We start from the raw sequence: 26304 nt of genomic DNA on the forward strand, positions 1-26304 counted from the left end.
TTTAAGCAAACAAGAACACATTAACTAATAAAAAATGCTCTCCCATAAAAGTAAAAGAAGTGAACCATCAGTCAACAGATAAACAAAAGTACCTGTGCTGTCTGTGAGGCCCTCTTCCTAGTGACCTTTAGTGTCTAACTTTAACAGTCTGAAAATAAAGTCAAGTATGTGTCGTTTTTTAAAAATGGGTTTGCATAAAATACGACAATTATGGAAAACACAAATGTTAAGTAGAACTCTTTTTTTATTATGAACAACGTTTTGAATCTTTCACGATAACACTAAACAGGAACTCAGAGTTAAGAGTTTCACACTTTTCACACCAAGAAACATGAGCATGAGGAAATGCACACAAGGTAAATTCACGGCTGCTTACATTAATGAAAACTCATAAAAAACACTAAAAGAGGAAGTATTTCTGTTTGACCTTATAAAGCCAACTCAATGGCAGCCAAACCGGCTGGAGCTTTTCATTCTTTGATATAAGTCACTGAATGATCTAATAGAGACACATTTCCATGTGGTACTTGCCAAACTCACCGAATGATTGTGTGGGTGACTCTTTTTTCACTGCAAAACATTTCCCCGAAATTAAGCAGATGACACAAAGAAGGCTTCAGCTTGCAGAGTGCAGGCTATGTTTTCTTTTTTATTAATCTAAGCGAGCTGTCACTGAGCCAGAGCTGACTGTGTCAGAGGCACCCAGTAAAACAGTAACTGGCCATGGTGAGTGGTGTCTGTTTATGACTCATTTCTACCTGCAGTCAGGCGGCAGGGAGAAGAGGGAGTAGAAAGGAGGGAGAGAGGTAACAAGGGAGGAATTGTGCAAGAATACTAGACAGTGCTTGGTGGTTGTGAGGAGAACAAGGTTTTAGTTAAACCTATTAGAGATGGGCCATTGAGAAGCTGTTACTGGCAGTTGTCAGCCTGGTATGGTTTACAGAGAAGCACCTTTATGAGACATGTGCTGAAGTGAAGGAAGAGAGAGGAGGATGGTTCGGATGCACAGTGAAGACATTCTAACCTCGTGGAAAAGTCAAATGATTGGAAACGATGTGGTTGTTTTCATTAAAAACGTAGAAGGTGCTCTAGTTTGGGTTCATCATGACTATGTTTGCCCAAAAAATGGTTTTCCGTGCCATAAAGAAGTCATACACAGTCACACAGACCTTAAGGAGAAATGTTGGTGGTGTCTGGTGGAAAGCCTATGTTTTCAAATTCAACAAAACCTTCATGTGGATCCCTCTTTATACATGAAAAGTTTCACTGTATCAACACAGCAAGGAAATTATGGGCATTTTGAAAGGTTTACAAGTCACAGTCATGCATCCTTCTGAGAGGCCATTGAAAAAAAACCCATTTCCATTCATGAGCAAGAATGAATGGGTAAAATATGATTGATATTCTATTAATATAGCCACATCAGGAATGTATATTAAGTGTCACTGTAACAGCTGTAACATACAGTAGACCTAACCCACATTTCACATTCCTGAAGTACTTGTAATAATTACATAGAAACATATTTGTCGTAAAGGATTGAATTAGAACTCACGTAATTTGATTAAACTAAAAAATGTTGTTCTATTCGGAAGTTTATGGAGATAATCTTCCTCCAAACCCAGAAACAGCCCTTCTCGACTGGTCGCAACAGCTGGAAGCTCTAAGCCGTTGGAAATCCTCCTCCATTCAATATGGAATGGTACTTGCAAAAAAACTGATTCTAAAAGTTCGGAACAAGGAGGGACCGCCCTGCTTTGAGGCCTGGCTTACAGAATTCTCCAGTACCTTATATAAGGAGAGAATTAGATATGAGCTGATGGGCAAAACAACCAGATTTGAACAGATATGGCAGCCCTTCCTTGATTACATCACAGCTCTTAGAAGGCCCACATGACACCTCAATGCCTTTGCCTTTTAATTACACATTATAATTGCACAAAAGGATGACCATAGCAATATGTAATTTACAGTGCTACACAGATTATGGTACATGTGTTTTTTGTTTTTGTTTGTTTGTTTGTCTGATTGTTTTTTGTTTTTTTTTGTTGCTATTTTCTGTTGCTTGTTTCGTCTTGTTTTTGTTTTTTGTTTTGTTTTTGTTTGTATAATGGGATGGGGGAGGGGGGATATGTTCTTCTTTGTTAACTTTCTGAATGTTCTATGTCCTCTGAAAAAACTATAATTAAGTATTTAAAAAAAAAAAGTTCTACTATTCATATGTTGAAAATCTATCTATCTATCTATCTATCTATCTATCTATCTATCTATCTATCCATCCATCCATCCATCCATCCATCCATCCATCCATCCATCTATCTATCTCAATTCAATTCAAAGGGCTTTATTAGCATGGAAAACATATGATATCATTGCTAAAGCTTAAATAGAAATGAAACACAAAATAACAAACAATTAAAGAATACCAAAGATCAATGTTAAACTAACAGAGCTGTGCAGGTTTACCATTTTTTTAGTATGGAAGTTTAGAAGAAAGAAAATATATGAATAATAAAATACTAATCATAAAAATAACAACAATAATAACAATAATACAAATCATTACAACAATAATACTAACAATAATAATAATGAAAATAATTTCATTTAGCTTTTCAAAATATTTACAGATGACTACAGATTATTTACAGAAATATAAAATAAAAATATAAAGATTTAAAGAGGAATCTATCTATCTATCTATCTATCTATCTATCTATCTATCTATCTATCTATCTATCTATCTATCTATCTATCTATCTATCTATCATAAAATTGTAATTGATCATCGATAAAGAACACAGTAGTTCTGCTAAATCAGCATCACAGCTCCTCTACTGTAGAGCTTTTCCTCATTGAGGATGCTGAGACTGTCTCTGATTGGCCAGTCCCCGCGTGACGTAAGGCGCCGGATCATTCGATCACTTCCTTTCCTTCGGAGCAAAGATGGCGGAATACGACCTCACCACCAAAATTGCCCACTTTCTCGACCGTCATCTCGTTTTTCCTCTGCTGGAGTTCTTGTCTGTCAAAGAGGTACGAACTAAAAATAAGTATAAAGGCTTCGGTACATGTTTTTAGTATTTTAAGAGTCTATAAAAGGCTTTAAACCGGTCGTAAAGACAACATACGTGGGGGAGCTTGCCACATTTTCAGAAGCCGTGTAAAGCTCGCAACACGTAAACGTCGTGCGGGCGGAAATGTAGTTTACTCCTTTCAAAATAAAAGCATAAACTGATGTGGAAGATATGAAGCTTGCGCAAATACATGGCGAAGAACAGTATGTTAAATGAAGTATAATTGTGTGTAGGGGAATTATTATTGAATGCTATGATAATGCAGAATAGGTCACATTAAGTCTTTCCAAACACGGTCTTATGATGCATGTTTGAATTGAGTTTGCATTTGAAAGGAATGTTCCGGAAGTCATGGGTTTCATTGTTGCCGGCTTCACTATAGTGAGACAAACCACGCGGTTTTTGAGATATTGCTAAATTTGGGTGTGCTGCTGCTTCTTATTTGAAGGCACTAGCTCAAATAAACACATTGAATCAAAGTTGAAAGTTCTAATACGTTACACTTCCCTAACTCTTCTCAGAAAGGCATCAGGCCCCGAGCTACACATAGACATTATCACTCATACCTAAGCCGAATTACGCCGGTCTATTCTTGTTTGGTCCTATCTGATTATAAAGAAGGGTGATGGGAAAGCACTGTTTTGGTTACTTTATAAACTCGAGGAAGTAGGTTGCTTATAGCTGTTGTGCGTTGCTACCAATGCCTCCCTTCTAGGATGATCCGGTGTCTTCAATGGTACTTAACCCTGATAAACAGTGTCCCCAACGTTACCTCACCTAACGTTACTCATACCTTTAATGAAAGTATTTACATGGTGCCAGGGACACACGTCCTATCACCACACCTGTAGTGGAAACAATCAGACCTGTTGGCTCTCACAAACGATGAAATTATCTTGAAAATAATAAAATCTCTTGGCTAGTCAGAACAATAGAGGCCCACTACATCCCCTAGAATTTTCACCCGTCCTGTTTTTCCCAGAATTGTTCTCTTTTTTTCAACAGCTGTCCCAGGAAAATGGAAATCTTTCCCGGGACACAATTTGTCCCATTTTTGGGGGAAACTGCAAAAACCCCATGATTCCCTTCGTTCTGTAGTCTAGAAAGGTCCCCTGTGCTTCTGCGGCTATTTAAAATTGTCTCTGTTTTCTTCCTGTCTTTGTGTACGTCACACACACGCGCGCCCTAGCACTCAAATCGTCTCAAGCAGGGAGGGAAACTTGACCAAAGAGAGACAGGAAGCTGAATTGACCGACGTACTCCGCGCTGAGGTCTTCTTTTCACCAACTTTTGGTGTCTCTGTTTGAAATGAGAGGAGAGACGACTGACGAGGAAGGAGATGGAGCAAATGCATGCAAGACACCAGCACAAAAGAAACCATATACTAGTTACAATCCTGACTGGTGACACTGTCAGAGTTTGAATAAACCATATACTAGTTACAATCCTGACTGGGCGACACTGTCAGAGTGTGAATAAACCATATACTAGTTACAATCCTGACTGGTGACACTGTCAGAGTGTGAATAAACCATATACTAGTTACAATCCTGACTGGGCGACACTGTCAGAGTGTGAATAAACCATATACTAGTTACAATCCTGACTGGGCGACTCTGTCAGAGTTTGAACGGGTACTGCCGACCCAGGGAGGCAATTGCGTTTGGTGTCTGGAGAAAATCTCTTTAAAACATGAAGGGAAAAACACATCGGACATCCACACAAAAACAAAAAAGCATCAAGCTGTGGAATCAATCAAACAAACAAAAACAGGCAGTCATTGCAACTTTTATGACCGAAACAGGTTCACCAGAAGAAGACAAGATTGCAGCGGCAGAGCTTACCAGTGTCCTATGTCCCAATTGTATGTTCATTTGGTCAGTCTGAACTGGTAATAGTGGCCGAGTCCTCCACCCCAAACACTTGGTCGAGTGTCCCTTTTTTTCACAAATCCAAGGTGTCAACCCTAATGTCCCCTGAAAGTCAGCCTTCCCAGTGAAACTGGAAAGCTAACTTAACATTGATCCCTTTTTAATAACTGAACTGCTCAGCACAAGTTGGATTGAAGCGATTGTCAACTGTCTTTGTTTTAGACATGTAAATGATAACCAGCATGCCTGGGTGCCTGAGATAATTCACATTACCCAGAGTGCCTGAGGGGGGTTGATAGATAAAAATAGGCTTAACTCAATTTCCAGCAAATAATTGGGGCCTTGTATTAATTTATATACTGGAAACATAACATATCAGTCATTGTAACCTTTTCCTTCCAGCCTATCTGTAGATAATAACACTGTACCAAACATTGTACATAACATCCCCCTCATCTCTGTTTCCTATTATTGCCCATGTTCTTTAGATCTACAATGAGCAGGAGCTGCTTAATGGAAAGCTGGACCTCCTCAGTGACACAAACATGGTGGACTTCGCCATGGATGTGCACAGAAGCCTTTTCCCCGAGAAGGAAATTCCCCATAGTAAGTATTTTACACTTGGTGGATGCACACTCCTTGTCCACACTTCCTCAGCAGCACACACACAGAGGAAGAGTCATATTACTGAAAACAAAGCGTAAAGGTTTTACTGTGCTGTGCCACTCACTCTGCTCTGAATGGATTTAGCAGTAAACTTTGTTTTACATTGTTTTCAGTGCAAAGATGCCGACTCTGTACATTTTAGATTACAGCTTTGCTTCAGCTAATGGCTTTCTTTCTTTCTCATCTCTGCGTCAGCTCTGAGGGAGAAGAGGACAGAGGTTGTGGCTCAGCTTAAACAGCTGCAGTCAGAGACCGAACCCATTGTGAAAATGTTTGAGGACCCAGAGACAACAAGGCAGATGCAGTCCACCAGGTAAAATATACACATGCATTTTTTTATTCACAGTATGGTTTTTCTTTTTTAGAAAGTTGTTGTCTTAGATCATATTAGGCCATGAATGATAGGGTTTAGTGAGATGGACAAACCTGAGGTATCTCTGGTTTTACTTGAGGAGACCACTAACCTGCCTTTTCATTGAGATAGAATAGAAACATGTATTAAGACTGTTTTGCCGTCCATAGGGATTAAACTAGTTATAATCAGTCCTTTTTATCTGAGGAAAATGTGCATACATATTCAATTTTAATTTTTAGCTCTTTCCACTACGCTTAAGGCTGATTTATACTTCTGCGTCGAATCGATGGCGTAGCGTACGCTACACAAGTAGCTGGCGTGCACCTCCATCAAAATGTAGCTACACATAGAATTGACGTGGACTGCAAGCCCTGTGATTGGTCCACTCGGCACTTCCGGGATCCCCGCTCATTAGCCGCACATCTGCCGTGTATTTCATCTCCTCCTCTCTGTTCTTCATGTAATCATGTCTGTATGATAAACAGCAACATGAGTCGTTTTCAGGGCCGGTTCGGAGCCAGCGCTCAATTGAGAAACGGTTTTCGTGTTTACACATTGAGTGAACCGGCTCCCGGCCAGGAAAACCGGTTCCAGAGTGGCTCCAAGTCTTTGCTAGTCTAGAACCGTGAACCGCTTACGTCAGGGGCGAGGGGCGAAGGGTGGTGTTGCCGTGATCAAAAACACAAACCAAACGTGTTTCCTCCATTGTCCTGCAATGCATAAAATAAAAGAGACTAATGGACTCCAAGGCAAAGCAGTGGTCGGCCAAGGAGACAAGCTGCTGTTCTCCGCCATCGTTGTTGTTGTGAGGGAAAGTTTGCTTGTGCTTCTGAGAAAAGCGGCCACGTAAATCTGACGTCATGACCTACATCTTCCACGTGCTCGAGCAGTTGGGGAAAAAACGGTGCTATGTTGGTTCGCGAGTTCAACCAGCTCTGAACCAGCGTGAGCACCAGCCCGGAAATACAACCTGGTTTGCATTGGTTGAAAAGAGGTAAGAGAGACCGCACTGCCCTCAAGCGTTTCGGCGATGTATTACTGGGCGGCACGGACACATCGACGCACAAGTATGTGGTGCTCATGTCCGCATCAGCCACTGCTGCGTAGGGGCGACGCAGAAGTATAAATCAGCCTTAACTGAAGACACACTTTTGTAGCATCTATTATTTGAGGTCTGAAGTCTGATGATGGCTCCATGTCAATGTATTATGAGTGCTGTCAGTACTTAGTAAGGAACATTTCTCCCCTTTCAAATAATCATTTGTGTCTGTCGTACGTTATATATCGTTTCTCCTCTTACCATTCAATTTGTAAAACAATAGGACGCTCATCTGTGATGGATAAAGATTTGCTGTGAAGCCAAAGAACATGCAACAGTTCTATCCCCCGTTGTGGCCTTAATAATACATGATGCGGTTGCTTGTTTTTAACATTATTTCTGGATTAGAGGATCATCTAGTGGGTTGCCATTTGAACCCCTTTAGATGAGGGTTAATTTAAAGGGATCTACAAAGTATTTAACGGTAATAAAACTGAAATAAAAACCTATTGCTCTTAGTGTCGTTTGTTGGTTTCTGGGCTCGTCAGGCTTTTTTCAGAACCAGAAACAAAGCCCAGCCATCAAAGTTAATCATACTAATGTTGTTTTATACACAATCTGTCATTATTAGACACATGATTTTGATTATGACTTCTGTTAGGTTGATCTCTCACTGAGGCATTGAAAACCAACAGTGAAGTCAACACGCTGCTGTTGATGGCTTCTTGACTTTCTCAGTGCAGAAGGTGGCAGTAATGCTGTGCAGACTTTGTCAGTGTCCACTTGCTGAACATCTCAGTCAGCAGCTGCCTCTCATCTAGATCCCAAAATATTTTGTAAAGCCCCAAACATTGTATGGATAATATTTTGCCTGTTTTGTGTCTGTGACTAGCGATACATCTGCAGTGCAGTTTGACATATGGTGTAAAAGTAAAAAGGCATTTTTGTACTGACATGTATGGTATGGCCAGTAGCTCAGATTTACTATCAGGATCTGTGTTCCAGCAATGAACAGCAGGCTGACATTCCTCACCCAGGAACTTATCTAGACCATCAGCAGAGACGACCTGTCTGAAGCAGTAAAGAGTCCTGCCTTAGCTGAAAAAAATCACTATTCACACTCTATAAGTAAGCAAACCCTACCCATCACATAGTTCAGTGTTTGTCCACAGAGAAGTTAGATACGAGTTTACACTCAGAGATATGACATGCAGTTTGGATTTGAATATTTTGACGAGTCGTTGCATTCCTTTGTTTTGACAAAGCCATGGGGTCTCAAAGGCTTCTTTCCTCACTAGACATCATTTTGCTAGACATGGCTAGCATAGATTTGAAGTAGCCAAACCAAATGTAATAAACAGACTATCACACTGTTTTAAAAGTCAAATGGTCTCCCTTTATATGCAGCCCTTGAGTTATACCAGAAGTGGAAAAATATACCTGAATAGGACGCATAACACCAGGACGGCAGCCAAATAGCAACTCAAGTTAAACAGCCTCTAACTACAGGAACTGTCTTGCTTTTCTCTTTTTTTTGCAGAGATGGACGAATGCTCTTTGACTATTTGGCAGAAAAACACAACGTAAGTTGGCCTCATTTGCTGACATCTCACTTCTTCATTGCATTTCCCATGGCTCTTGTGTGAACCCATGGTTGTTTTAGGGGCAAAGTGGGAGGGGAAGGCCAAGTAGGGAAACGCAGAATTACTTCCCAAAACTCTTAACTCATTTTGGGGGTTTGTATGGCTTGCACAAATTCTGTGGACATTTACATTCTGTGGTGAATTGTTAAGAATAAACGGACTAGCTCGGGACTCGTGGATAGAGCCGCAAGAATGCTGGAGGTTCTATATTTACCATGATGTTTGGCTTCTTCCTCTCCCCTACATTGGGCCCCTCCCACTCCGGTATCCCGCTGACCTGCACGCTGTCCTCAGTGCACCTCCTCACAGCCCTGGCTGTGGGCCTCGCAGCAGTCTGTGGGAAAGGCTTGGGCGGCCCAGAGTACCCACTTGCCTGTAACAGTTCTGCTGAATACTGACGTCAGGGCACACTGCTGTGAGATACTAAACAGCAAGAAGGACAGTTATATATAGGGATCTAGAAGGTTTGAAATGATAGCCCTATATATACATATGCATTTCTAATTTAGTTCACACGACCACTTCCTGCCAGATTTGTCTGAAAAGTTAAATATTCTCTTGCCAGTCTTTGCAAAACCATCCCTTTAGATGATACTGCAGGGTTTATTGTGTTCATTTAGTAGTGGCTGACCACCAACGCAGGAAAAAGACATTACTCCAAATAAATGTAAGATTAAGATTTCACAAGTAACATATTTCTTTTTACAATGATTACAACAATTCAACCCTGAAACGCAAATAAAAGTGATTTCTTCACCACAACTAGGGCTGGGCGATAATTCGAAAATGATAATTATCTTGATATAATTTTTCTCAATATAGAAATAAATGTTGGATATAACAAATGTTGGATAAATATGTGATATATTTTAACCTGTAATTACACCCCCTAACTGCTGGAAAGGGAGGGGCGCTAATAATCCTTAAACGCCAGTTGCCACCCAAAGTTAAAGACTATGAAGCGTTAACTATTAACTTCATACACTTCATTAAATATACTTTCAGGATGTGGATAAAGGAAGAGCACGGAGACAAATTCTGCTGTGAACACGTTTAATGTCCACCACGACCAGCGGGAATAACCGTGATGCATTCACTGCACTGTGGGAAAAGATACCACTCTGCCTGTAATCCTTAGTAACCTTAAAAGGAGTGCATTACTCAAAACAATACTCTATAAACTGATACGCAGAATACAATGTGATATATCTTTGTTTTACATTTTTAATCAAATAACCTCAACCTGAGAAAAAATAAGAATCTACAAAAAAAAAGTCACAAAAATCTCAACTTCCACAAAAGACCTGCTCCTTCGTCAGATATGATGAATTCAAGAAGCTTATCAGAAAACTAAATCCAGATACAAGCAAACAAACTGTCTTCAACTTTCACTCAGGAGCAATCTGCCTTTACATATAAATGAAATAATAGTTTGACTTTTATAGCGATAACATCATTTTCAATATCGCCCAGCTCTAACCCCAACTGTTAAACAATGACAAAGCATGCACAAAGTTTAATTTGGGAATATGCCAAAGTTTTGTTTGACTTAGTTTGACATCAATCCCCTTTCTTTTCCCCTGAAGTTTCGTCAGGAGTACTTGGACACACTTTACAGATACGCCAAGTTCCAGTACGAGTGTGGAAACTACTCTGGCGCAGCAGAGTACCTCTACTTCTTCCGTGTCCTGGTAAGTTTACTACCTCTGTCACTGACATCCAACACCAGTTAACATTAATGCTCATGTCTTCTGATAACTCTACGCCTTACCTCACTTGACAGAGCGTCTGTAGAGTTTTACTGTCTTCATTAATACACTGGCTTGAGGCATTTCTCTGACATATTAAAATTGAACATCACATTATGTTGGCCAGATTGCTTTAATTCCTCAAAAGGCCAGCGTTGCACAGGAGAGGAAAAGAACACTTAGAAGTAATTGAATGTGAAGAGCTTACGTCATTGCCTCTTCAATTCCTCGCACGTCTTTTGTATTAAGAGGAGACTGCTGCTCCAAGACTTGAGTAGGATCTTTTACTGGGCCAAGTGATCAGTGGCGGACTGCATAATCTGTCTGTAGTCTCTTCACGGGGCGGGCCTCAGTAGACAGCTTATTGATTTGAGTGCTCTGGCCAGAGAGCTCCTCGTCACGACTTCTGTGCGTATGGTTAAGTTATGCGTTTGCATCAGGAGGGTTACGCACATTTTGCAAGGTGATTAAAGGAGGAGTTGCACATTGATTATTTAGGGCTGTCTTTATGAGTCTGCCCTTTCTCTCCTAAGTTTAGAATGATGAGCCGGATGAAGAAGACACCTTTATACATTCAAAGTAGGGATGTCAACAATTGATTATTAAGAACTTACTAAAACACATTTTTTTGATTCCATTTTGTATCACGTGGATCAAACATCATGTGGTCTCATATTACATTCAGCTATCAGGGGGGTGTTTTAAGTTTAAAGCATGTTTCGATGTGAATCAGCTGACTGAAGGTGACTAAAAGTGCCTTTTTTTTCTCTGCCGACGGACTGATTCTGACTAGGGCTGTCAACGAATATTCTAAATTTGAATATATATTCGAATATAAAAAAAAAACGGCGGTTCGATTGTGAAAATTAACATTCGACTGTGGAAAAAAAGCACATCGGCGGCTGCTTTGCGAGTGGGCGCCCTGCATGACGGGTCAGGGACAGGTCACAGGAGTCACACATGCACAGCATGAAGCAGACGGCAGAGAGAAATCTTTCCGTCCCCGGATCCTCAGTGCGCTCTGAACGCGGCTTTTTCTCCGCTGGGAACATTGTGAATAAAAAGAGATCGGGCCTCTTCACATGTGAACTGTCTTCTTCACATGTGGACTGTCTTCTTCACATGTGGACTGTCTTCTTCACATGTGAACTGTCCTCTTCACATGTGGACTGTCTTCTTCACATGTGGACTGTCTTCTTCACATGTGAACTGTCTTCTTCACATGTGAACTGTCTTCTTCACATGTAAACTGTCTTCTTCACATGTGGACTGTCTTCTTCACATGTGGACTGTCCTCTTCACATGTGGACTGTCTTCTTCACATGTGGACTGTCTTCTTCACATGTGGACTGTCTTCTTCACATGTGGACTGTCTTCTTCACATGTGAACTGTCCTCTTCACATGTGAACTGTCTTCTTCACATGTGGACTGTCTTCTTCACATGTGGACTGTCTTCTTCACATGTGAACTGTCCTCTTCACATGTGGACTGTCTTCTTCACATGTGAACTGTCTTCTTCACATGTGAACTGTCTTCTTCACATGTAAACTGTCTTCTTCACATGTTGACTGTCTTCTTCACATGTGGACTGTCTTCACATGTGAACTGTCTTCTTCACATGTGAACTGTCTTCTTCACATGTGAACTGTCTTCTTCACATGTGGACTGTCTTCTTCACATGTGAACTGTCTTCTTCACATGTGGACTGTCTTCTTCACATGTGAACTGTCTTCTTCACATGTAAACTGTCTTCTTCACATGTGGACTGTCTTCTACACATGTAAACTGTCTTCTTCACATGTGAACTGTCTTCTTCACATGTGAACTGTCTTCTTCACATGTAAACTGTCTTCTTCACATGTGGACTGTCTTCTACACATGTGAACTGTCTTCTTCACATGTGGACTGTCTCGTGTTTTTGGCAAATAACCTGTCAGGCCTAAGACCCTGCATTGACATAAAAGTGAGCCTTCACTTTTATGACTGTATGTCCGCAGACATTATGAGCCTGCTCCACATGTTGATATTCAGCATGTTTAACATTTTGAACACCTCAATATGATCCATAGATATTCAATACTGTCAGTTATATACATTGTGTCGTGATGGAAAATTTGATTCAGGGGAAAAAACGCATTTGGCATGTTTTTGACATGGAAAACCTTTACATTCTTTTATTGATTAACCGATAATTGATGGTTAACATTTCCAAAGATCGATCACGGAAAATACTTTGAAATTTACATCCCTAATTTAAAGAGTTTGATTAAAACGTTGTCAAGACAATAGGGTTTAAAAATTGAATAATGTCAACAAATGTTTCACAGAAAAAGATAATAACAGCTCTCAGAGTTCTGGAAGTGTTATTGTTAGTTCATATGCACACTCCCTATTTCCTGTATAAACACACAGACTTGTTGCCTTGGTTCTGGCACTTGTGGCTTGTCTCCCTTTTGCCCTCAGAAATGAGTGAAAGATGAACAAGGCGGTGAACAGGCTGCTCGCCTGAAAAGACTGTGGACTGTTAAGACTAAACATGACGTCTGAGTCATTGGAGAGTTCGGTCCCTCCATGTAATTTGATGTACCTTCTGTAATGATCTCCTCTTTGATTACAGAAGTTCTACATTTTTACAGGTAGTGGCAATTTTGAGGTGATGAATTTTCCAGGGCAGTGGGAGCCTCCAGACACTTGTGGATGTTGAGGTTTCAGGTTTTTCATAGAAGTTGAAAGCAGGTGCTGATGTTTTGTTGACTTCACCCTGTAGCTTATTTCCAGTCAACTTTGTCTCACCGTGTTCCCCTGCAGTTTATGACGTGACACGACGGGGACTCTGTGCCTCTCAGACATTACAAATCACCTGTTTTTCCATAACTTTAAAGGCTTAGTCCAATGAGGTATCACTTTAAAACTTGATGGACTGAGGTGGAGGCTACCAAAAGGAGAGAAACCAACAATAAGCAAAGAAGAAAGCTCCATGTTACATATTTTAAAGAATACATATGCTGCAATTTCTGAAATAATCGCCCATCGTCAGACAATTTAACAACTTTTTCTGAGCGTATTTTGTTCATTTAGAGCTGATACATGTTGCTGGTTATCATACAGACATGATTGCAGGGAAGAATAGAGAGGAGACGTCGTAGGAGATGAATACACGGCCGATGTTTGGGATCCTGGAAGTGCTGTAAATACGGAACATACAATGCCGCAGAGCGAACCAATCACAGGGCCTGCAGTCTGCATCGATTCCATGTGTAGTTACATTTTGGAGGAGGTGCGTGTCAGCTACACACATAGGGTTCTGCGTAGGTATGGGAGCTATGCAGACCTACGATGTAGGCTATGCCGTCGAATCGACGCAGAAGTATAAATCAGGCTTAAGAGTGCATGTGTGGAGGAGCTTTCGATTGTTGCTCTTTTTTTTTTTAATGAAAACCAAATTTTCTGTGGGAATTCAGCTCTACTTTGACCTCTTTGGTGTTATCTTGCATCAAGTGTTAGTAAGTTCAACTTAAATGAATGTCCTATAATGACCATGAAACCAGCAGGCACAGCCCGTGGTTTCCGAGTGTCACTCACTCGTTCTTTTGCCTTTGTGTGTCTCTGGTTCAGCATTTAGCTCTGCGGTGAAGCCAGGACTTGTGCCAAAGCCAGCCTTGAAAGAATGAGAAAGAATAAAATCAACTTTTTTGTCTGTTCATTAGAGTGAAAAACATTAAGAGCATCTTTTGTTCCCAGTCTAATTGGCATTTGATACTGCACTGCGTCGCCTCTTGTCTTTGGGATGTCAGTGACTTCGACTAGTCATGCACATTTCACTGTGCTGGAGTGTCCCTGTCTGAAAAAACCTGGCAGGGGCTCAGCGATGATGAACTCTCTGTGCTACAAACAACCCTCTTAACCCAAAGCAGTTGGGTACTTCATCTGATGGGGTTTGCACTGATCTGCTCAAATCTATGGAAGGAAGAGCTACATCCGAGACAAGATGACTGGTAATTCACCCAAGCTTTCCACTCCCCCCCTACAAGAAAAAAACACATTCAGAAAAGTCTTCAGAAGGTTCCATTGGATATATCCCACTGCTTCTACAACAGTTGTTTATGGCTTTGCAACTCACTCTAAATAAACCAAAATTGCTCTAATTGAAGTATGTTGTTCGAAGTCCAGGACTTACTTTTTTCTGTGCACCCCTCAAATTGTCAGACCTCTTATTTTAAGTTCCAGCTAGATCAGACTCTGTAACCAGATATCTGTTGCTTACTCTTGACAATGCAAGAGGCTTTTAAGAAGGGGGAAAGGTAGAAATGGATTTCATTAGTGTGAGTCTATGTACCGCTTCCTCCTCCCTTCTTTTCTGTGTTTTGTGGACCTCCCATCCTCACAGGCCCCTCTTCTATCCCCCCCTCCTTGGGAGAGGTGAGGCTCCATAAAGTCATTTAACGTGGGAAACCCAGTCAATTAAACGAAGGAAGCCAGCCTTGCAAAATCCATGCCTCAGGTTTTGTTACAGTGTGGCCTTGTCCGAAAAGAGCAACTTATTCATATCATCACTTAATGCAGGGATTGAATGTTAAGAATAAAGATTGAGTATCCCGACGGATCCCCAGCACAGTAAATTTATTGTTGCTGGTCAGTCAGCGAAAATGTGCCCATTTCACAAACCAATGGAAACTCAAGGTAACTGCTGGAAAAACCCAGGTATTGAAACTTTTCTAGCGTGGCCACTAGTGAAAGCCAGACTCTGTGTGTGTGTGTGTGTATGTGTGTGTGTGTGTGTGTGTGTGTGTGTGTGTAGAAAGCTGCCATAATGACCTGGAGGTCAGCCAAACGTAGCAGGCAGGGACTTCCAAGAGAGGGAAAAAAATAACAAACAAAACAAAACACTCGAGCAGATGAAATGCTGACCTTTATACTGGCAGGGGAGATGATTTTTTTCTCCCAATGTTACAATACTGATCTTTCTTGTGACTTCTGCACTTTATAAAAAGTCATTCAGAATGGACCTGAGTCATTCTCTTTGATCAAAAACTGACTGAAGGATGGACACTTTATATTTCTGTGTTCTTCTTTTTTTGAATTCTTCAAGAGGTTCCCCTAATATGTTCCTCTACCTCCCATCATCTTATGTTGGGCAGCTTATTGATATGCTATCAGAGCGTCAGGTCTTTGCCAAGTAAGAAAAAGGAAAACCTTTATTTATGAATAATCCAACCAATTTGTGAGGTTCCAGCGGAAACCTGTTTTTTTAGTGTTTCCTCTCCTTGTATGTCTGCCGTGTCTCACAGTCCACTTTAGCGGCTGTCCGACGGTGACCGGGGGCGTGTGGTTAGGATCTAGGTTTCTCTGGCCGCTCTGCAGACACCCACCCTGACTTCCTGCTTGACTCATGTCACTGCGTCTGGTGTTTGGTGTTATCGTGAACTACTGTGGCACAGAGTTTCCCATGAGCCTTAGGGTGTAGTCCGATGTCCACTTCAGAGTGATTGCCCTGCTGAGGTTCAGAGGCATTCTCAACCTGTGTTTAATTACCTGATTTCAATTGTGTTTGTTTTAGTGAGTTCTGGAAATCAGAAACAGTAGCCTGCTACATTTTAGAGCGTGATTATGCTCTCTGAGATGTGTCTAGTTAGGGTTAGTTCGTATTTCAACCTAACTACCTTGTGATAACGGCAGACTTGTCCAGAGTTAGGGAGGGTAATAGTGGGAGATTATTGCAATTGACATTTTTCATGACTGAAGTGGAGCTTGTTTACAAAAACTCTTGCAACAAAGCAAACATTATACCCACGCTAAATGTAATATTGTAGGCGACAAATGCTTTGCATTTACCAAACATCCCTAATGTCCCTGATCTTTCTACTTCAGATTTGTTGAGGGCCTCAATGTTCCAGTTTTGTAAAGGCTTCTCATACTTGGACTTTGGGGTGGGCGATATGGCAGAAATATCACATATGATTTATTTTTGGCAGCATCACAATCTAGATTTTATCACCATTCTTTTTCATGGGCATTTCAAGATTATTTTGCAAATCACAAACCATAACTTAACTATTGTCCCTTTTTAAAAAGAAATAAAGTCCTTAAAGAAAGAAGAACACAAGCCAGAGTACCTTTTGAACAGATTGAATCTGTGTGCAACTTAGCCAGCTTGTGCCGAGTACAATGGACATTTCCAACGAAAGTACCAGGAAGTTTTAGTCCCAGTATCTTCTCTTTGGGAAACTAAGTGTTTCCTTTGGCCCACTGTTATCTGCTTTTCCACTGAAGTCTGAAGTCCCGTGAAGATTATGCAAATCTGGCAAATGACACAGAGTACTAGTCCAGAACAGTTGTTTGGTAAATGAAGTCACTATCACAGCTCTTTCTGTGAGTCTCTGCTGAATTTTTAACTATTAAAACAGTCTTCACGTCAAGTTGAAACATTTGCTCTTGTGCAATCTCCCTTTTGTGCCTCTACCTGCCTGCCCCCGTCTCCGCTCAGCTGGTACCTGTGTGTGAATGAAGCACCCGTTTTTAATGCATTCAAAAGAAGACCAACCCCTGAAACCATTAGAACACCGGAAAGCATCCTCTAGTACGGGACAAAAGTTGAAATGGACTTTGTTTATACAGCACTTTCTCTAGTCCTCTGACCAATGGAAGCACTTTTGAAATACATGTCCCATTAACACCACATTCATACACTGATGGCTGCTTCGAAAGCGCCAATCAGTATTTACTAATCCCATGCTGTCACAGTCTTTCAGGGCAGTTTCAAGTTAGATGTCTTTCTCAAATACTCCTGTGCAGCAGGACTTGATATTAAGCCCCCGACTTTCAAGCAGCTACAGCTGCCCTTTGTTACATAAAACAGACTCATAATTCATGTAGGTAAATACTTTTACTGACCAAATAACATCATGTTACGTGGGATTTATTAGTATTAGGGATGTAAATTTTAAGTATTTTCCACGATTGATCTTTGAAAATGCTAACGATCAATTAGGACGTTTTCCATGTCAAAAACATGCCAAGTGTGTTTTTTCCCCTGAGTCAGATTTTCCTTCACCACACAATGTATACATTGAATATCTACGGATTGTATTGAGGTGTTCAAAATGTTAAACACGCTGAATATCAACATGTGGAGCAGGCTCATAATCTCTGCTGACATACAGTCATAAAAGTGAAGGCTCAGACTTCAACAAGGGAACTGAACAGAAACATATTTCAGACTCACAGTGTCCACTTTTCTGTCTACTCGTTCTTATTGAGAAAAATAAGCATGTGAACAAGGTCAGGTGTCAGCTGGGAGTGCAACCGGGTCAGAATCAGTCCGACTGCAGAGAAAAAAAGCGCTCGTGGAGACCTGTCACTCAGCCGCAGCCCCCAGCTGAGCGTCTTCGCTGTGAGCAACACCTTCAGTCAGCTGATCACATCCAAACATGCTTTAAACTTAAACACCTGCATGGATAGCTGAACCAAATATGAGACCACATGAGGTTTGTTCATGTGATAGAAAATCAAAACAAAAAAATGTGTTTGAGTAAGTTCTTAACAATCAATTAACTGTTGACTTTCCTAATTAGTATGTATTCCAGATCAAACCCTCCTCCTCTTTGTGTCCACTCTAGTATTCTATTCTAATCTCAGATATTTCATATGTAAATGAGGGACCTGTTTTTTGATGGAAATGAGATCGTCTTCAGGCCCTGCCCCTGAAAGTTCCTTGACTTTTGGAAAGTACTAGTCCTGAGCCGAGACTTTTCAAGGGGTAGATCAATTACCCTGGAGCTAAAATTAGACCCTGCTTTCTGTTGTCAAAACACACAGTTTCTCAAAGTTAAAGTTGATCACACAGCTTGTGTGATGATTGTAGGATGTCTGAAATAGATATTTGAAGGATGACTGGATACTGTAAATGATGAATGTGACTATTATGTCATGACGTGGAAATGTCAGGGACTAGCTTGAGCAGAATCTTTCCTCATATTAATGATTAAGACATCTTACCTTCATATTCCAAAATTGCATTTAACCCTACTTCATTGCTGTATAACTCAACTTTTTACATAACCACTACTTGAATTAGCAGTTGTATACTCAGCAGTATTTGCTTGCTATAACACTGCTCACACAGTAACCTGTGATGCAGACATTGGATTTAAGTTTTGGTTGCTAACACATCGTGAGATTTGAGGAATGCGCGTTCACTTTATGTGGTTGTCTGAGAGAATTGAACTGTATAATGAACTTATAGACTGTGGTCCTACTCAAAAGTGCAGCAAATTTGGTTTTATTAAAAGTTAAACAGTCTTTCATGATTCATCCTTCTTTTCTGTCAAGCTCCATTCTCTTAAGATGACATAATTTAATCCATTTATCCACTTTAAATGATAAAATTGTCTGCAATTTCAGTGCCACTGAAGCCAGTAGTGGCAAGCGTGGTCTCACTTTGTTTGGATGCAGACGATACTGAATCAAATACGCACCAGACTTTCCATCAGTAATGCCTCTGTCAAGTAATTGTTGCATTGTATGTCGCAGTGTTGTGTTTTCTCTGGTTTCACAGCACACTGTCTTTTTTTTCTCTTTTTTTTTACCAAGGTCCCAGCTACAGACAGGAATGCCCTCAACTCTCTGTGGGGCAAGCTGGCCTCTGAGATCCTGATGCAGAACTGGGAGGCAGCCATGGAGGACCTCACCCGCCTGAGAGAGACTATCGATAACAACGTAAATGCCCCACTTCTCAGAATTTGATACGGCTTTTAGATTCCCTTACATAGACTCTCATATTGACATTTCACTCTCAGTACAGCTCTGCCGTGGCATTTTTTTCCTAACCCACATGCGCTCATCTGACTACTTAAGAACTAGGATCAGTGTATGAAGTGGTGGTCTGTATTTGATTGATGGCCCTTTAGGAAGAAAGGACACTTTTATTATTTATTTCTTGTGTTTACATGGAGTGAAAGAGACAGTGTATGTGTGATGTGTCAAGATATATTTATAACTTTATGTCTTTTGTTTTTGTTTCCTCTCTCCCCCTTTCTCCTCTCTTCTCTTGTGCCTGTGTTTGTCCTTTGCAGTCGGTCACCTCTCCTCTCCAGTCTCTCCAGCAGAGGACATGGCTCATTCACTGGTCTCTCTTTGTCTTTTTCAACCACCCCAAGGGCAGAGACAATATCATTGAGCTGTTCCTGTATCAGCCACAGTGAGTTTACTTCAGTTTAACTTTTAAAAACATGCTGTTGTTTAGTAGTTTCTTGTTGTTACCTTTACTTTTACTCCAGAAATTAAAAAAACGTTGCTGAAAATACCAGTAAGTATCTGTAAAGATAAGATCGCTTCCATAAAACAAGCAGAACACAGGACAGAAAAGGTCTGTGGCTTGATCAAATTTTGTTTTTATCTGTTGTTCTGTGAAAACGTTGAAATTGCATAGTTTCAAATTTGATAGCTTTTGGCTAAATATGGCCTTTGAATGAGGCATATTGACCTCATGCTTCTTATGAAACTGGGAAACCTAACCTTGTCCAAAGTGAGATTCGATTGTAGCTTTGTAATGGAACACAGAGACTTTCTGTTTTGTCTCGGTGAAAACAAAACCAGAAGATTTGGCTGAACCAAACTTTCAATTCCAAGTAGACACAAACAAGTCAGCTTGAAGCAGACACACAATTACAATGTTTGGTGATCTTTGGTACAGTGAAAAAATAGTGTGTTGTTCTTCTTTGGCTACTTTTTTTGGCCAAGTGAAGCAGGCAGCAACTGTGATTTACTTTAAACGTTGTGTCTTGAAACAAAATTCTCATAAGTCCCAACTCTTCCACTTTTTCTTGCCTCTGAGTTTTGGAAAAGGGAATGCAGTTGATTTTCATCTTTTGTTGCCACATTATACCTCTGAGAGACGTAAAGCAGCTTAAGTTCCTTTTTGTGTTTTACTTGCATTGTTCCATGTAGAGCTGGGCGATATTGAAAATTATGTTGTTGCGATAAAATATTTCATATCAAGTCGATATCGATAATTATCACGATAAATATCAAATCATGATTTCATTTAGATTTAAAGTCAGATATTTTTCCTGGGTGAAAGTTGAAGACAGTTTGTTAGTTTGTATCTTGATTTAGTTTTCTGATGAACTTCTTGAATCCATCATTTCTGACGGTGCTAACAGGAAGCAGGTCTTTTGTGTAGAATTAGATTTTTGGGAACTTTTAGTTTGTAGATTCTTATTTTTCTCAGTTTGAGGTAATTTCCATAATTTGATTTAAATTCACAACAAATAAATATCAAATTGTATTCTGTGTATCAGTTTATAGAGTATTGTTTTGAGTTGTGCTCTCCCCTTTAAGATTACTAAGGGTTACAGGCGGAGTGATGTCGTTCCCCACAGTGCAGTGAACGCATCATTGTTATTCAGTGTTCATTATTACAACGGTCACGTTGGACATTAAACATGTTTGAAATACACAGCAGAAGGTGTATTTATATCTAATTTTAATTGAACATTTATTATATTTATATTGAGAAAAATGATGTCACGATAATTATCGTTATCCAATTATCGCCCAGCCCTACTTAAATCACAACTGTCCACTTTTTCTTGCCTCTGATATTTGGAAATGGAAATTAAGTATCTCATCTTTTGTTAAAATTCAACCAAAGCTGCCACATTACACCTCAGAGAGACGTAAAGCAGCTTAAGTTCCTTTTTGTGTTTTACTTGCATTGTTCCATGTAGAGCTGGGCGATATTGAAAATTATGTTGTTGCGATAAAATATTTCATATCAAGTCAATATCGATAATTATCACGATAAATACCAAATCATTATTTCATTTGAATTTAAAGTCAGATATTTTTCCTGGGTGAAAGTTGAAGACAGTTTGTTAGTTTGTATCTTGATTTAATTTTCTGATGAACTTCTTGAATCCATCATTTCTGACGGTGCTAACAGGAAGCAGGTCTTTTGTGTAAAATTAGATTTTTGGGAACTTTTAGTTTGTAGATTCTTATTTTTCTCAGATTGAGGTTATTTCCATAATTTGATTTAAATTCCCAACAAAGATATATCAGATTGTATTCTGTGTATCAGTTTAGTAGAGTATTGTTTTGAGTTGTGCTCTCCCCTTTAAGATTACTAAGGGTTACAGGCGGAGTGATGTCGTTCCCCACAGTGCAGTGAACGCATCATTGTTATTCAGTGTTCATTATTACAACGGTCACGTTGGACATTAAACATGTTTGAAATACACAGCAGAAGGTGTATTTATATCTAATTTTAATTGAACATTTATTATATTTATATTGAGAAAAATTACGTCACGATAATTATCGTTATCCAATTATCGCCCAGCCCTACTTAAATCACAACTGTCCACTTTTTCTTGCCTCTGATATTTGGAAATGGAAATTAAGTATCTCATCTTTTGTTAAAATTCAACCAAAGCTGCCACATTACACCTCAGAGAGACGTAAAGCAGCTTAAGTTCCTTTTTGTGTTTTACTTGCATTGTTCCATGTAGAGCTGGGCGATATTGAAAATTATGTTGTTGCGATAAAATATTTCATATCAAGTCAATATCGATAATTATCACGATAAATATCAAATCATTATTTCATTTAAATATAAAGTCAGATTTTTTTTCCTGAGTGAAAGTTGAAGATAGTTTGTTATTTTGTATCTTGATTTAGTTTTCTGATGAACTTCTTGAATCCATCATTTCTGACGGTAACAGGAAGCAGGTCTTTAATGTAAAATTAGATTTTTGGGAACTTTTAGTTTGTAGATTCTTATTTTTCTCAGATTGAGGTTATTTCCATAATTTGATTTAAATTCCCAACAAAGATATATCAAATTGTATTCTGTGTATCAGTTTAGTAGAGTATTGTTTTGAGTTGTGCTCTCCCCTTTAAGGTTACTAAGGGTTACAGGCGGAGTGATGTCGTTCCCCACAGTGCAGTGAACGCATCATTGTTATTCAGTGTTCAATATTACAACGGTCACGTTGGACATTAAACATGTTTGAAATACACAGCAGAAGGTGTATTTATATCTAATTTTAATTGAACATTTATTATATTTATATTGAGAAAAATGATGTCACGATAATTATCGTTATCCAATTATCGCCCAGCCCTACTTAAATCACAACTGTCCACTTCTTCTTGCCTCTGATATTTGGAAATGGAAATTAAGTATCTCATCTTTTGTTAAAATTCAACCAAAGCTGCCACATTACACCTCAGAGAGATGTAAAGCAGCTTAAGTTCCTTTTGTGTTTTGATAATGTTATTTTTTTCCCCCACTTACATTGTTCCATGTGAACAAACTGGGCTCACATTGTGTTGAAATTGTAACGCAGCTCTTATGTAAACATTTATTGAAGAAAACCTGGTAAAAGGTCATTCATTCTATAACATGAACTTGATTTAGAGAAACTCATTTGCTTTAATAACACATTTTTTGGGGGTGGTGGGCTTCTTCATGAACTCTGCTGGTATTTTTAAAGTGGTTTCTGAAGTGTGTTTTTCGTGTGGTCTGTTTACTCTCCAAGCGGAGAATGAGGCCATGTGTATCGCAGATCAGAAACTTTATACACAGCGTTAAAATTTGCACGCCGCCTATTCTGATGTCTCTGCTCCCTCCCTCCCTCCGTTCTGATTGCAGGCTATTATAGTTGTACAGATGATTGGGCTTCACAGCCTGTATGACAGGCGACCACAACACAGCACACTCCAACGTCTGGCTCCCTGAATTTTACTCCGTTTTTAATTTATTGTGGATGATTAAGGAGGCCTGCCCAATAATTACTCACGAAAAGCTCACCCAACCATCTGTGTGGACAAACTGAGGTAGTTTTGTGTGCTTTGCAGTTTCACAGCCTACAAACCTCATGTTTTCCCCACTGAGGCTTGGCTCCCCTTTCCCATCTCTTGACCAGTACTTCCTTTGGCTGAAGTTGGTGACCAGTGGCTAGCCTTCAGCTCCGCATTTGACCTCCCTTACCCCTGCAGTCAGCAGATGTTGATCCAAAGACTTGTTTGTGTATTATTGACAGACTGCACTGACTTGAGGGAAAACATTGCTCTGTGTTAGGGACCAAGCAGTAAGGCACAAGACACAGGTGTAAGTTTCAAAGAGAAGTGGGTTTTTTATTTTACCCAAAATTAGGCCAACAAACTTATAAGAACTAGGCCTATAAAAGAGGTCAACTTAACATAACTCAATTTAACACAACAAAAGGTGACGTGTGAGCTAAACAAACAGACCTGACACAATGAGACATCAAGGAACTTATATAGTGGTTGAGCCAAACCAAGTTTAACTCAAGGGGTAAACAAAATGGATGCTTAATCAAACTGAATTCAAAATAATACTAACTAAGCCCAAACCCCCCCGTGACATCAGAGCCGATGGTTTGCTCCACTCAGTTGGCTTCAGCATAAAAGTCCCTTTCACCCTTGGCCACGCCTTTTGTTCATTCCAGGAAGTGCCATGCTCCCACAGCCAGGTAACTCACTGTGTGGCTCCAGCCATCACACACTCCCCCCCTTCAGGACTCTCGCTGGAACTGCGAGAGAGATAGTCTGCTGTGAGGTTTGCCCTCCCAGGGATGTGCTGGATGCTGAATCGGAATGGTTGCAGGGCCAGGTACCATCGGGTGATTCTCCCATTGGTGTCCCTCATCCTTTGCATCCACTGAAGTGCCCTGTGATCTGTCTCCAGGGTGAATTCCCTGCCAAGGAGGTAATATCGAAAGGAATCCAGTGCCCACTTGATAGCCAGCGCCTCCTTCTCCACCGTCGAATAGCGAACCTCCCTTGGAAACAGCTTCCGGCTGATGTAGGCAACTGGATGCTGATCATTTGGTGGTCCCTGAATTAGCACAGCTCCCAGACCCCTGTCAGAAGCATCGGTTTGCAGAATGAAATGTTCATCAAAATTTGGACTGTATAACACAGGCTGCTTACTTAATGACTTCTGGAGGTCCTGGAAGGCTGCCACAGCCTCCTCTGTCCACTGGATCTGGTTGGGACTCCGGGATCCAGTCAGATCAGTTAGTAGGGCTGCCCTGGTGGAGAATTGGGGAATGAAGCGATGGTAGAAGCCTGCCATGCCCAAAAAGGATCTGAGTTGCTTCCTTGTTTGTGGCAATGGACATGACTCCATGGCCTGGATCTTGCTGACCTGAGGACGGATTACTCCATTCCCAATGATGTGGCCCAGGTACTCTGTCTCCGCAGCAGCAAAGACACACTTTGATGGGTTCACAGTCAGCCCAGCAGAATGAATGCGATCCATGACAGCCTGCAGATGCTCCAGGTGCTCCTCCCAGGTATTACTGTAAATGACAATGTCATCTAGATATGCTGCAGCAAAACCAGAAAAATCTGAGAGTACCTGGTCCATGAGTCTCTGGAAAGTTGCTGGGGCACCGTGCAACCCAAATGGCAGTACTGTGAATTGGAAGAGCCCCCACGGTGTCCTGAAAGCTGTCAGCTTCCTTGACTGCTCAGTGAGGGGAACCTGCCAATAACCCTTGCAGAGATCTAATGTGGTCAAGTATTTGGCTTTCCCAAGTCTTTCTAACAGATCGTCAATTCTTGGAGTTGGATATGAATCAAACAGAGAAATGGAATTCAGGTACCTGAAATCAATACAGAACCTTATACTTCCATCCTTCTTGGGTACAAGGACTACTGGGTTGCACCATTCGCTCTTTGAAGCCTCGATGATCCCCAGGGAAAGCATCAGGTCCACCTCCTTTTTTAGCGCGACCAGCAGGCGTTCAGGGATCCTGTAACTCAACCTTCTCACAGAAGCATCTTCCTTCACAACAATAGTATGTTCAACAAGGTTTGTCCTTCCAGGAGTCTCCTGAAATACTTCTGATTTACAGATAGATCTCACCTGAAGCTGTTCGTCTTCTGAGAGGTGGCTGAGGTCGTGGTCAACTGGGTCACTTGAAGGAGGCAAGTATTGTTCATTCACTTCCTCCTCCTCCAGCACACTTCTTATGAGCATCACTTCTGCTGTCTTTTCAGGCCGCTGCACCCACTCCTTTAAAAGATTTATGTGCAGAACCTTGCTGGAGCGTGGCTGCCTTGGGGTTGATACCTGGTACGTAGTTGGCCCAAGTTTTCTTAGAACTTCAACCGGTCCCTGCCACTTTGCCAGCAACTTGTTGTCATTGCTGGGGAGTAGCACGAGCACTTTCTGACCTGGGTCGAAAGATCTCTGTCTAGCCGACTTGTCATACCAGGTTTTCTGCTGATGCTGGGCCTCTTCCATGTGTGACTGGGCAAGCTCACCCATTTTCTCCAGCCGCTCCCTCATCTGGACAACATAGGAAACAACATTAACAGACCCAACACTCCCCTTGTCTCCCTCCCAAATCTCTCTCAGCAGTGCTAGGGGCCCCCGGACTTCATGCCCATACAACAGTTCGAAAGGAGAGAAACCTGTTGAGGCCTGGGGTACTTCTCTGTATGCAAAAAGGAGGTACGGCAGCCATTGATCCCAGTCTGTTCCGCTGTTGTTCACAAACTTCCGGAGCATTTGTTTCAATGTCTGGTTAAAGCGTTCGGTCAATCCATCAGTTTGTGGATGATATGGTGTAGTCCTCAGGCTCCTGATACCAAGTAACTGGTACACCTGTTTCAGCAGAGTTGACATGAAGTTAGTTCCCTGATCAGTTAGTATTTCACAGGGGAAACCTACTCTGGAGAAAAACTGTACCAGACAGAATGCAACCGATTTTGCTTTGATAGACTTTAGTGGAAAAACTTCTGGGTACTTGGTAGCATAGTCCGTTATAACCAGCATGTAACGGTTTCCAGCCTTGCTTCTTTCTACAGGACCAACAATATCCATTCCAAGGCGTTCAAACGGGGTGCCAATGATGGGTAGCGGCTG

General features: G+C 40.8%; 1 protein-coding gene across 1 annotated transcript in view; it reads left to right on the forward strand.

Annotated features, from left to right (window-relative positions):
* Positions 1-2900: 2900 nt before the first annotated feature.
* The window catches only part of eif3ea (eukaryotic translation initiation factor 3, subunit E, a), a 41928-nt gene continuing 18524 nt past the window's right edge, over positions 2901-26304 (forward strand). Inside the window, exons 1-7 of the mRNA XM_034697837.1 lie at positions 2901-3036; positions 5437-5554; positions 5810-5927; positions 8549-8591; positions 10238-10342; positions 18990-19115; positions 19472-19596. Coding sequence (XP_034553728.1) covers positions 2947-3036; positions 5437-5554; positions 5810-5927; positions 8549-8591; positions 10238-10342; positions 18990-19115; positions 19472-19596 — 725 coding nt within the window. The 5' untranslated portion in view covers positions 2901-2946. The remainder of the gene's footprint in view (positions 3037-5436; positions 5555-5809; positions 5928-8548; positions 8592-10237; positions 10343-18989; positions 19116-19471; positions 19597-26304) is intronic.

Source organism: Notolabrus celidotus, chromosome 12 (genome assembly GCF_009762535.1).
Source record: "Notolabrus celidotus isolate fNotCel1 chromosome 12, fNotCel1.pri, whole genome shotgun sequence".
Classification (NCBI taxonomy): domain Eukaryota; kingdom Metazoa; phylum Chordata; class Actinopteri; order Labriformes; family Labridae; genus Notolabrus; species Notolabrus celidotus.